Here is a 13,182-nt window from a genome sequence, read left to right as displayed (position 1 = left end):
TTTTCACCATTTCAAATACACAAGGTGGTCATGTCAAAGATATCAATCATATGCAATTCTTTATTTTTAAGACAAAGACGAAATCATAACAAGAAATTCCCTCTCATCATCATCAAAATCATGTTAAATACTTAAATATTGAAAAAATTCCATTCAAAATATTAAACAAGCATCTTAAATCATTCCTAACAAGTTCATCAACTCTAAATCATCAAAGAGAGGGATTTCAATAATAATGCTCTCTATCAAATCTTCAACATCATACATATTCATATAGGTTTAAATCAATTTAAGGGGGAAAGGCCCAAAGACCAAAACAATAATATCATCAACACACCCAAGATGCGAAATTTAAATCATAAGTTCCAAAACCCCTTTAAAATTCATGCTTGATAATCTGTAAATCATGTTCTAGTGTTGATAATCTCATGTAGTTTTTTTAGGATAAACTCCACATACCTTTATTTAGTAAATTAAAGGATGATTCTTGATGCCCACAGCTTGGGGATTTCAAATCTTCAATCAATTTCTAAAACCCACAGTTGAATCTTGAGTTGTTTGGGTTTTCTTGTTTGAAAACCTAAGGAGTGTTCTTGATGGTTTCTGATGAAAATATTAATAATGAGATCATTTGGGATTAAAATCCCGTGTTTAAGCTGATAAAGGGGTGAAAAATACCCAATATACCTTTAATGAGACGGAATAAAAAATATAACTGGGAGCCCAATTTTATGGACCACCGCGACGCACCACAATCGCGGTGGCTCACTGAAAATTGATGAATGGTATTTTTAAGGTCACCGCGACGCGGAGCCATCGCGTTGTCCCACTGGTTGAGATATGGAACTTCAGTGCGACGCGCCACAATCGCGTTATGCTACTGAAATTTGACAATTGCTAAATAGGCCCACTCCGCAACGCACCAAGCACCAAAATGATGGTGTTTTACGATTAAGACTTAAATTAGTCATAACTTCTTTCCCGGGTATCAGATTTGGGCTAATCTTATATCGACAGAAAGCTCATTCAATTTCTCACATGATAAAAAGTCAAAATTATTTATGGCTTAAACTTTACTCACTTTGAAAGACAAAAATGAGACTAAGTCTCTTTGACACTATTCTAGTCATTTAACTCTAAAAGCATATTACCACGAGCTAACGCATGGACGATTTTGCGGGGTGTTACAAAGTATTTCACAAGGGCACCTCAGTTGTACTAAACAATTCCTCTATTTCTAATGTTTTGTATTTGCTTGAGTTCAAATATAATTTGTTATCTGTATCGAAGCTGACTAGGGAATTGTAGTGTTCAGTGGGATTCTTTCTTGATTTCTGCATATTCCAGGATCTCTATACTGACATAGTGTTGGGGAATAGTAGAGAAGATTAGGGTTTATACATTCTCAAAAGAAGTTCTGCTCCATAAAACTATGTACATAAAAGTGCTAATAATGTGCAGTTATCCTCTGACTCCAGTATACTTCGGCATAGAAGGATGGGACATGCTCTCATTGAAGTTCTCAAGAAACATGTTGCACTGAATCACCTAAAGTATGAAGATCATGTGTGTATTGTATGCTAAGAATGCCAAGTTACCTTTTCAGTCTAGCAGTTCTATATCCATAACTCCTGTTGCTCTAGTGCATTGTGATATATGAGGTCCCTACAGAGTTCCTACCTACAATAATAAGAGGTTCTCTGTTACTATAGTGGATGATTATTCTAGATTTACTTGGTTATTTCCTATTCAGTTCAAGTCTGAAGTAATAGTGGTGTTAAAAGGTTTTCTAACTAGGGTGCAAAATTTGTTCTCTACCTCTGTAAAGGTGCTAAGAATTGATAATGGGTGTGAATTTTCCAGTCATGAGTTCAAGTCATCTGTGTCTTCTCTTGGTATATTGCATCAGACCTCTTGTGTCTATACTCCTCAACAAAATATAGTAGAAAGAAAACATAGGACTATTTTGGGCATTGCAAGATCTCTTAGATATCAAGCAAGAATTCCTCTTAAATTTTGGGGAGAATGTGTAGACACTGCAGTAGATTTGCGTAATAGAATTTCTTCTAAAATCCTTCAGCATAAATATCCTTATGAATTATTGCATCAACACTCTCCTTCTTTATCTCATGTGAGAGTGTTTGGTTGTCTTGGCTATGCATTTAGTTCTTATGGTTCAGACAAGTTTGCAGCCAAAACTATACCTAGTGCGCTCATGGGTTATTCTTCTACTCAGAAAGGATATAGGATGTATGATCTTCACACTAAGTCCTTCTTTACCAGTAGGAATGTAGTGTTTCATAAGCCTGTTTTTTCTTTCCTGCAGACTCACTCTACTGGTTCTCCTTTCTTTCCTGTACTATAATTATCTCTTGTTGAGAATAGTCTATCCTCTCTTTCCTTTCCTTCTTTATCTCCTAAGCAGGTACATAACCCTGCTCCTTCCCCAGTCACACATTCCTCTGATCCATCTTTCCTTCAATCTTCTAATCCATCCTCCACCTTGTTAGATTCTGTTCCTACCACCACTATTCCTACACTCAGAAAATCCACTAGAACTAGGAACCATCCCATATGGATGTATGACTTTGTTACCTTTAAATCTACTTCAGCCAACCCGTGTCTTTATCTTATATCCTCTTATATGTCCTACTCTCAGTTAGCTCCCCATTATAATCATGCTCTATCTGTGTACTCCTCCATCCTTGAACTATTTTCCCTTCTTAAAGCTTCAAAAGATCCTTTATGGATTAAAGTTATGAAGATGGAAATTACAGCACTAGAGGAAAATAATACCTGGTCCACTGTGGATCTACCTCCTAGCAAGGCTCCTATTGGTTGCAGATAGGTTTATAAGGTTAAATATAAAAGTTAAGAGGTATAAGGCCAGGCTAGTAGTCCAGGGCTATAGCCAAAAGGCTAGTGTAGACTATTCAGACATCTTTTCTCCTGTTGCTAAGATGGTGACTGTCAGATCTCTTATTGCCCTTGCTGCTTCTAGGCAATGGTTCTTCTTCCAAATGGATGTTCATAATGCTTTTCTCAATGGAGATCTCTTAGAAGAAATCTCATGCAACTTCCTCATGGTTTTTGCAGAAAGGGGAGACTCAGAAGGTCTGCAAGTTACACAATTCTTTGTATGGCTTGAAACAAGCCCCTAGACAGTGAAACAAGAAGATAACGGATACTCTCTCTCATGTGGTATTTATTCAAAGCCATTTTGACTACTCTCTGTTCACTAAAAAGTCAGGAGATGACATAGTGATCATTCTTGTCTATGTGGATGATCTATTGATCACAAGAAACAACCTCATTTTGATAAATCAAGCCAGAGCTGATCGGCAACACAGCTTCAAAATGAAAGACCTTGTAGACTTAAAGCTCTTCTTGGGGTTAGATATAGCCAGGTCCAAAGAACGTATAGTGTTAAACCAAAGGAAGTATGCTCTTGAACTTATCTCTGAGACTGGCTTGAGTGGAGCAAAACCTGTAGGTACTCCACTTGAAGTAAACCAGAAGTTAACCTTAGTAGAGTATGATGATCATATAACCAATGGAATAGTAAATAGTGATGAAGTTTTGAAGGATCCAACAGCTTATCAAAGACTAGTAGGTAGGTTACTATACCTTACCATGACAAGAACAGACTTGTCATTTGTGGTCCAGGTGTTAAGTCAATATATGCACTGCCCAAAGACCTCACATATGGAAGCTGCTCTGAGAGTGGTGAGGTACATAAAAGCTAATCCGGGTTTGGGATTGTTTATGCCTACAAAGTATACAAACAAGCTAACAGCCTTTTGTGATTCTGATTGGGGTGCTTTCCTACAAACCAGAAGGTCAGTTGCATGATATGTGGTAAAGTTTGGAGATGCTCTGATCTCTTGGAAGTCAAAGAAACAAGAGAGTAACCAGAAGCTCTGCAGAAGCAGAGTTCGGGAGTATGGCTACATGCAGTGCAGAGATTACATGGTTGCTTGGTCAGTTTCAAGAGCTAGGAGTTCCAATCAAACAACCTGTAGACTTGATATGTGATAACAAGGCAACAATACAGGTTACAGCTAATCCCATTTTTCATGAGAGGACAAAGAATATTGACTGTCACTTTGTGAAGGAGAGAATTAATCAGAACATGATCAAGACTAATCATGTGGATTCAGAAGAGCAACTTGCAGATATTCTCACAAAAGCCTTGGGTAAAAATCAACATAAGTACTTGCTAAACAAGTTAGGAATGAAGAACATTTTCAAGCCATCAACTTGAGGGGGAGTGTTGAGCTAAAAGAAGTTGTGATCAAGTTGATGGTAGTTGAAGGTAGTTAGTAGTTGAAGGTAGTTAATGAATGTATACTTGTTAGTTAGAGGTGACAGCTGTCATTATACAGCTGTCACAAGAAACCAAAACGGTCTATAAATACGTGTAGTTACAGCTCAATTCAATAACAAAATTCAGTTACGAAATTTCTTCTTCTAGATTCCTCTTTTCTCCCTCTTTGTTCTTAGCTTGCATAGAAGATTAACACAAATGCGTCCTTGAGTTTGCCGACAGATAGCTGCTGGTGCTTGTAAGCTTGAAAGAGATGATACGAGTAAGGGTATTTTGATAAATAAATATCTTTTTATAAAAACTATGTAAATATATATCATTTTTAATACATTAAATCAAACACTCTATAAGAAAATACGTTTGTATAACTAATACCAGCATTACTAAATAGTAGAAAGAAGATACAATACAACAAAATGGAAGAGTCCGTGTATCCAAAGCAAGCACTCGGCAGATATGCTCTAACATAAAACATTGTAGAAAACGGATCATTTAATAAGACGAATAAATTATACTAGAAATAAATTAGGAACGTCTTATTAAGTGGAATGATAAACAAACTACCACACTGAAGAATGACAACAAACAACAGAGCGACTGCAGGCTTCCTTTGACTAACGTGTCGAAAACTGCTGCAGCTAAAGGCTCTAATGATATTACATTACACAAACAACATATGACACAATTTCCTAGTGGATCTATTGTGCCACAACTTAAAAAACATGATGCTTATGGCTGATACATATTAAAGATTTGCATGAAGTAGATGACTAGCAGAACGTGGATGAAGACAAACAGAGTAGATGAAGATTCTTCCAAAGAATACGAAAGGCAATCAACATGAAGCACACAGTAAAGCTCTGCTCAAGATCATTCAATTTGCAGTTGACTTTGACATTGCCTGCTTGACAGCCTCAGCATATGTCCTGTGTTGGTATGTGAGAGTAGATTCAAGCAAGTCCCATAGGGATGTCTTTGGGTTCCAACCTGGTTAACAGTCGATCAAACAGTCAAATTATCTTCGGTTTCCAGGAGTTGTCATTTCTCAATAGATAAGGAAATAAATTATTACCAAGCTGTCTGTTAATTATGGTCATGTCTGGAATTCGCTTGTCACTGTCATCATACCCCTCGCCATAAAATTCTTTGGAACTTACATCAACTGTAGGTGTTTCAAGAGGAGATAGCCCAGTCACGTTTGAGTACACCTGTTGTAATACAAGAGAAAGAGCTGAGAATGCAGAACATGTACCGTGTGAAATAGTAGATAACTGAAGCAATACCCACAGCAGGTAGGAAGGAAAATGACAAACTGGTCACTTGATTACCTGAGTCATCATTTCAGCTAGCTGCTTGACAGTAACTTCATTATTAGGATTGCCCACGTTAAAGATAAAGCCATTGGCCCGTGCAGGATTTTCCTGTTAAAAATCGCATGAATCACAATAGAACATGCTAGATTTTAAGAACAAAAATAGAGGGTTGAATAGGTCAAACTCACAATCATCAGGAGAACAGCTTCAATAGCATCCTTGATATATATGAAGGTTCTCTGTGAGTGTCCACCGTCCACTAGCTTTAGTGGTTCACGTCTTAAAAGGTTCTGCAACAGAAAAAATGAGATTATGAAATTAAAATGCATACTATAGTAAACATCCGATGACTTCAAAATTAATCCAAAAAAAAAAAAACATACGTACATTACTAAAGCAAGCCAACACTCTTGGAACACCTTCACTAGGACCATCAATCCCAGGTATAAAATCCATCCTGGGACCAATCCAATTGAAGGGCCTAACAATGGAGAATTCTAGGCCATTCTCAGCACCCTCAGCTGCGAAACATAATACATGAGAAATATATGATCAGAGATTCAACTTTAGAACAGCCAGATGAAGGTATAGCTTCACATACCATAGATCAATCTCTCAATCAATTGTTTTGCACAGGCGTAGGACCACCTTTGCTTCTCAATAGATCCAAATATGCAAGGAGATGAATCTTCCGAAAGAACATAAAAAGCAGGATCCTAGAAATAATCAGGTAAGGATCAGAACATCACCACAAAAGTGAATGGTATCAAAAGCATTATATGGCCAAAGATGCCACACCAACAGCTACATATACAGTCCACTACTCGAGATAGTGTTAAATCCTTATTCCTCATTGCTAATTAAGATGTTCAAGTTAAGCAGTAAATCAAGCAACTTCAAAAGCATAACCTTGACGTAATTAACCCTGTACTTCTGGCAAATGGCATCAATTCATACATATGCTCGCAAATCACCAGCCTTTGCTATTACAACAAGTAACAACAATACCATATCCAGTGTAATCCCACAAATTCCCATTGCCAATTACTGACATCTATGGTACATGGGTCTGTCTAAGTAAGAAGCTGATTCTAGGTTTATAAGCAAACATGTAACTCATGTCTCAAACTTGAAAATTCTCTTGAGTTCTTACCAAGCACTTCAAACGAAGGAAGTTTGGTAGGTTGGGAAAAGGTACCGAGAAAGTCCCAGAAGCTGAAGTAGAAGATTGAACAAAAAAGGTCCAGAAAATAACTTTGAACAATGTCACTCAGAACAAAAAACCAATAGAATTAACACATTGTACCAAAAACAATAGGTAAACTTTAGTTCTAGCAACTGTACTTATTCTAGAACCTAATTGACATCGTACAGTGGTCAAATTTTGTTATAGGCTTATCATTATACTCAATGAGATAGATATCTGATACAAGCATAAAGAAGCATAAAAGAGTACAAGGCATTGTCAAAGGTTCAAACTACGGAATTGGCTAGTGTTTGGAGCCTTTTTAAAGCCTTGTCAAGTTGAAGGAGGAGAAGGGAACCATTAAACTCGAGAGGCGCCTCACTTGAAGGACAAGATGGACTTTGCACACAATAATTTGACACTCAACAGGCGCCCCATTTTAGGGCTATTGTTGTCTTTTAAGACTCCCTTTTTACACTCCAAAGGAGCACCCTTCATTAAGGGTATTTTAGTCTTTGCTTGTAATAAGTATAAATAGGCAAATAGACTTTTATTTTCCTTAGTTTTGACATAATGAATTGAGTGACTTTTTACATTGTAATTGTATTCTTCTTAGCTTGTAGTCTTCTCCTTCTCCTTCTCCTTCTCCTTAAAAGAGAGAAACCGAAACTTGAAGGTTCTATGCAAGTGAGGTGGTTCTTCACTTGTGTTGACCATTTGGCAAGAAAGGTGGGTTTTGAGGAGTGTGAATTCCCTTGGTCCACCTAAGAATGAAGTGTTATCCATCCATGGTGAAGAGTGTCTAGTTGTTTGATACACAATTAGGTGCTAATCATTAAAGATGGTGTATGTTTCATTATCTATCTTTACATCTATGCAATTTTCTTCTTCATCTCCTTTCTATGTGTTGTTTTCTTTGACTTGTGGTTGCTGATTTTTGTGTCATTAGTCCTTAATCTCGTTTTTTAGGCTATCAATATCAGCGATGATGATAATCATTTGAGTGACCACAGAGGGTAAAACTGGTGGGTGTTGACAAAGTTCCCCACATGTACAAACCCAGAATCTTAACACAAATGTGCCAATGGGGCTTGTCCACAAATTCAGTATTCAGTTATTTGACTATATCAGAAACAGCACTACTCCTTTTGAAACAATTTTCTCTAACATCATTCTCTAGCAATGCAGGTATGTCAGCTATCTATTCAGAAACTATTCTTTTGATGAAAGTGGTGTCCAGACCAATTTGTGAACACTCCAACTAGTTCCATGAGATACTTGCTACCTCCAACCAACACTGGTACTTCGTAACTCTGTCCACCGAGGCTGATGGGAAGAAGTCAATTGGTTTTTTGCCTCCGCTGGAATTTGAACCTAACACCTCATGGTACCCAACTCACTTCATTGAACACTAGCTATTCAGAAACTATTATAGACATAGATAACTAGCTTTCTAAACATAGAGATGCATAAAAATGTAATACAAGCCCGAATAATAGGAACATACTTATTTCTTAATGCCTCCCTAAACCTACATAAACCAATTTCGTGCAGTACCAGCAGACATGAAAAATATACTGAATAGGACTTGTTTTTCATGTTTCGTTGACATGCAATACCCAATACTCATTACCACATAACAGGATGCTTTGCGGGATAACGTTTCCTACCAAGATGGGGTGAATTTGAACAAAAAATTATTATATTCATGCAAAAGAACAAGAGAAGCCAAAAATGGATGGAGAGGTTGAGAACACATTTGGATTTCCACACGTCGTCACAATCAATAAGACCATACACACCAGGAAAGCATTAAAGAGAACTATGGAAAGAGAAAAATTGAGAGAAATAACTCTGGCTCAAACATCCATTTGATTAAAAAAAACTTCATTACAAGTATTTTCTAATATAATATAAGGAATGTTCCAGATTGACTAACAAGCGAATATCATTTACTAGGTTAGAGATTGTATCGAGTGCAGGGCTGCGTGTGAGAGTTAGAAACTCCCCAGTTTTAGAGAATCCTAATTTATCCTTAGAAAAACAAATTGTGAAGTATCGGAATATAACAGGCCAAAACGGCCCACTAGAGACATTGAGAATCCAACCAGTTGACCCCAGTTCAATTAGGATTAGGGCATATTTATTGTTATATCAAATATTATTTTACACTAATATACATTATCATGCGCACCGCTCGTACCATATTACCACTTCTTTTTTATTTTTGTGGTGAGAGAAGAGGACTTGCATCACAATTAGAGAATAGTTCAAGAACTACCATGATATGAAACATGACACACAAACGGAAAAAATATCAATATTTTGCACAAGTTTGGCATTTAACAAGAGTAATAACATGAAGAAAGTGAAATCTTACTTGGCGCAATGGGCTGTCTTGGGGTAAAAAGGCACCTATGGTTTTCCCATAAACTTCACAAGTGGAAAAGTGAATGAGACGCTTTCCATTTTCCGAGCAGTACTTAACCTGTATTATCAATTAACATCAACTTCACGCCTCAACTACCAACATAAAAGGTTAAATCTTTCTGAGTTCCGAATAGAAATTTTCTATTTAAACACATCTATATTTTTTATAACTATGAAAACTAGAAATACAATATGCATACCACCGGTAGAGCATCAATGAAGTTGCTGTAGATTGTGTCTAGTGGACGTGTATTATAATCAGCTGGAGTGCAGATTGCAGCAAGATTCACAGTCTACATCAAAAGAAAACACAAAAAATTAACAATAGCCAAGGACTTCCCTTCCTACAACGTTCTTGAGAAAGGTGTCCCAAATCATGCAAAAGTTTATACTAGTCCATAATTACAAGAGCTTGACTTAATTTCGGAAATTCTCTCTAGAATCCAATCCAAGAATCAAGTTTAGATCACAACAGATCTCAAATTCACATTAATAAACATCTACTAAGTAAAGCATTTTTGCGCGAAAAAAAAAAAACGAAACTAATGTCCACACTAACACAAACTACTCAAAGATCTACAGAAAAATATGCACCAATGAAGTGACGAAGGACTTAAAGATGCAACATACTGATAGAATGGCCGATGAAAAATCGATGAAGATGGAAAATTGTTTTGTAAATGCCAGAGCCGCTTTGCTATCATATCCATTTAGATTCAGCTCTTTGTTCTTGGATTCTTAACATTTTCTAATAAAATATGTACCAAGGAGAAATGAACCAATTAAAAAAATCAACCAAAACAACATTGATACTTCAAAATTCATGGAATATTAGTCGCCCAGTTGGCTGGCTACCTGAACTTTCAACTAGTTGGCAAGGGTTCAATTCCTTGTTTTCTTCCCCTACCACTAATTTTTTTTAACAAAAAAATACTTCTAAGATTCACAAAAGCTTAGTAGCTCAGTTTGTCAACTACCTAAACTTTCACCTGGTCGGTAAGAGCTCGATTCCTTGTTTTCCCTTCCCCTGCCCCCAAATTAAAAGAAAAAATACTTCACAATTCACGAAATCTCAGTAGCTCAATTGGTCGACTAACTGAACTTTCACCTTGTTGGTGACGGTTATTCCCACGCTGTAATCCCCCAATTTTTAAACAACATTACGAGTACTACAAAATTACTATGAATTAGCGACAAAAACATCGTCAACAAGCATGGTAAAAATTTGCACAAATGCCATTCCTCACAACACATTTAATAAAATAAGAACACCAAACATACCAGATCTGCCATTTTGATGAGTCCTTCAAGACGAGAATCATTCTTAATATTCATTCTATGAAACTGAATACGACCATTCCAAGGAAGTTCAGACGGTTCAAGCAAATGCTTAATCTTATCACAGTAAACATCAACGGCTAGCACCGTATGAGGTGTCTCCGCCATGAGTTTTTCACATAAGTGGGACCCAATGAAACCACCAGCACCGATCATGCATATTGTTATGGGCTTAATAGGGTTTCCATCTAGATCTACTCTCCCTCCTCCTGCCATTGAACCAAATGAAATTGAACTTGAGTTTCTTTTTTTTTTAAGAGGAAAGAAAAGGAGGGAGAAGAGTTTGCGGTGTGGTTTCACTGTGTTTCAATGCTACTATTTGTAGAGGTGAAACTGTGAAGAGTTTTGTAGTCCGTACGTGCCCATAAATTGGAATTTTAATATTTTTGAATTTCTAAAGTTGCACGTGTTTTAGTCTTTTACATTTTGTTTGGATGGTTGTTTGGTATGATTTCATATGATATTGTATGACATTGTGTTTGTGTTGTATTTTATGATATTATATTATTTTAATGAATATAATATTTGAATAGATTATATCATTTTTCGTGTTATATAATCTCATATATCAATAATCTGAAAGATAAATTTACTAGAAAGTAGGATATGGGTTAAGACTACTATAATACAACAACAACAACAAACCCAGTGTATTCCCACCTAGTGGGGTCTGGGGGAGTAAGATGTACGCAGTCCATACCTCTACCTCTGAAGAAGTAGAAAGGTTGTTTCCGATAGACCCCCGGCTCAAGGTACGAGATACCACACAAACACATAGTAAAGCACAGCACAAGATTACATAACATAAATACGGCACCCATAAGTAATATAAAACAGAGGAAAGCACACAGATTCGTAATAAAACATGGAACACGGACTCATAACAGGAATAAAACCCCCACCAAGTAATTCCCTACACTAGCGACTCAAACTGGCCCTAGTCCTCTGCCCTAATTCGCGTCCTCCAGACCTTCCTATCTAGGGTCATGTCCTCGGTGAGCTGTAACTGCTCCATGTCCCGCCTAATCACCTCATCCCAGTACTTCTTCGGTCTACCCCTACCCCGCCTAAAACCATCCAACGCTAGCCTCTCACAAGACTACTATAATAATGTAGGATAAAAGATAGAATAAGATTATTAAATAGTCTGTCCATTTTAAAAAAGTGAAAAAATATTCATGGTCAAACGGCTACTTAGTCTATTTTAAAAAGAATGATATTTTTCTTCTTCTTTTTTTTGCAATACTTTTATTACAACTTTTCTCGTGCCACGTTTAAAACCACGAGACTAAAGATTATTTTGCTACATTTGACAAAATTTTAATTCAAGATCACAAAATTCAAATGTCTTCTTTATTTCTTTAAACTTTGTGTTATGTCAAAAGAGATAACTTTTTTTGAAATAAAGGGAGTACATTTTTTGCCGCTATTATATTTTAGGGTGCTTATTGAGTGGATCGAATGAATTATAATGCTTAACGATTCAATTTATTTGTTATCAATTTTTCAATGTATTAATTCACGAATCAGCCGATAAGATAATGTTTGGTTCTATATTGAATGACTTTTTTTGTCCATCTTTACTTATTCATGTTTCTATTGGCATGGGGATTACAAAGCAGTAAATGATAGGAATAATTTTACCATATTACTCTTTGAATATAATCAAGAACAACAACATACCCAGTATATCCCATCAAGTGGGATCGGGGAAGGGTAAGTGTACACAGTCCATACCACTACCTCAAATGTGAGATAGAGAGGTTGTTTCTTATAGACCCCAGGCTCAAAATAAAACAATTTAAGATAAGATAAGGAATAGTAATAGAACAAGATACAACAGAATTAACATATTCAATAGTACCAAAAGCAAGATACTCTAAATACACACCAAAACTTACAACATCCTAACTCAGACTAACCTTCTACCCTAATTCGCCTCCTCCTTAACTTCCTATCTAAGGTCATGTCCTCGGTAAGCTGAAGCTGCTCCATGTCATGTCTAATCACTTCCCTCCAATATTTCTCCGGTCAACCTCTACCTCGCTTGAACCCATCCCTAGCCAACCTCTCACACCTCCGTGCAGGGGGCATCCGTGCTCCTCATCATCACATGACCAAACCATCTCAACCTCGTTTTCCTCATATTGGCCTCTATCGAAGTCATTCCCACCTTATTCCGAATAACCTCATTTCTAATCCTATCTTTTTTAGTACACTCATACATCCACCGAAGCATTCTCATCTCCGACACCTTCATCTTTTGGATGTGGGTCTTCTTAATAAGTCAACACTCTGCCCCATACAACAAAGCTGATCTAACCACCACTCTGTAGAACTTGCCTTTAAGTTTGGGAGGTACCTTTTTGTCATACAAGATACCAACGGTGAGCCTCCATTTCAGCCACCTACCCCGATTCGTTGAGTGACATCCTTGCCAATCTCTATATTCTCCTGAATCATCGACCCTAGATAATTGAAACTATCTCTCTTTATGATAGAATGGGTGTCAAGCTAAATAACTACATCGAACTCATGAGACACCTCTTTGAACTTACACTCCAAGTATTTCCTCTTGGACCTACTCA

The 13,182-nt window shown here is 36.9% G+C and overlaps 1 protein-coding gene across 1 annotated transcript; it reads right to left on the bottom strand.

The window, feature by feature from the left end:
- Positions 1-4,836: 4,836 nt before the first annotated feature.
- On the bottom strand, positions 4,837-11,025 carry LOC107852117 (UDP-D-apiose/UDP-D-xylose synthase 2). Its single transcript, XM_016697164.2, has 9 exons — positions 10,538-11,025; positions 9,457-9,549; positions 9,207-9,314; positions 6,242-6,356; positions 6,028-6,161; positions 5,829-5,930; positions 5,656-5,748; positions 5,400-5,535; positions 4,837-5,314 (listed from the first exon to the last, which is right to left on the bottom strand). Exons 1-9 carry the CDS (start codon positions 10,808-10,810, stop codon positions 5,202-5,204), a joined length of 1,167 nt encoding a protein of 388 aa, XP_016552650.1. The 5' UTR covers positions 10,811-11,025; the 3' UTR covers positions 4,837-5,201.
- Between the last annotated feature and the right edge of the window lie 2,157 nt (positions 11,026-13,182).

This window comes from Capsicum annuum, chromosome 1 (assembly GCF_002878395.1).
Source record: "Capsicum annuum cultivar UCD-10X-F1 chromosome 1, UCD10Xv1.1, whole genome shotgun sequence".
In the NCBI taxonomy this organism is placed as follows: domain Eukaryota; kingdom Viridiplantae; phylum Streptophyta; class Magnoliopsida; order Solanales; family Solanaceae; genus Capsicum; species Capsicum annuum.
This window is presented reverse-complemented; position numbering and strand designations above follow the sequence as displayed.

What these genes read in the sequence shown, in the direction of transcription:
- LOC107852117 (XM_016697164.2), bottom strand. Translation starts at nt 10,810, where the DNA reads ATGGCAGGAGGAGGGAGAGTAGATCTAGATGGAAACCCTATTAAGCCC. An exon ending in TCATTGATGCTCTACCGGTG is followed by an intron (nt 9,315 to 9,456) that starts GTATGCATATTG and finishes TTGATAATACAG; the next exon opens with GTTAAGTACTGCTCGGAAAA. An exon ending in AAGACAGCCCATTGCGCCAA is followed by an intron (nt 6,357 to 9,206) that starts GTAAGATTTCAC and finishes GATTATTTCTAG; the next exon opens with GATCCTGCTTTTTATGTTCT.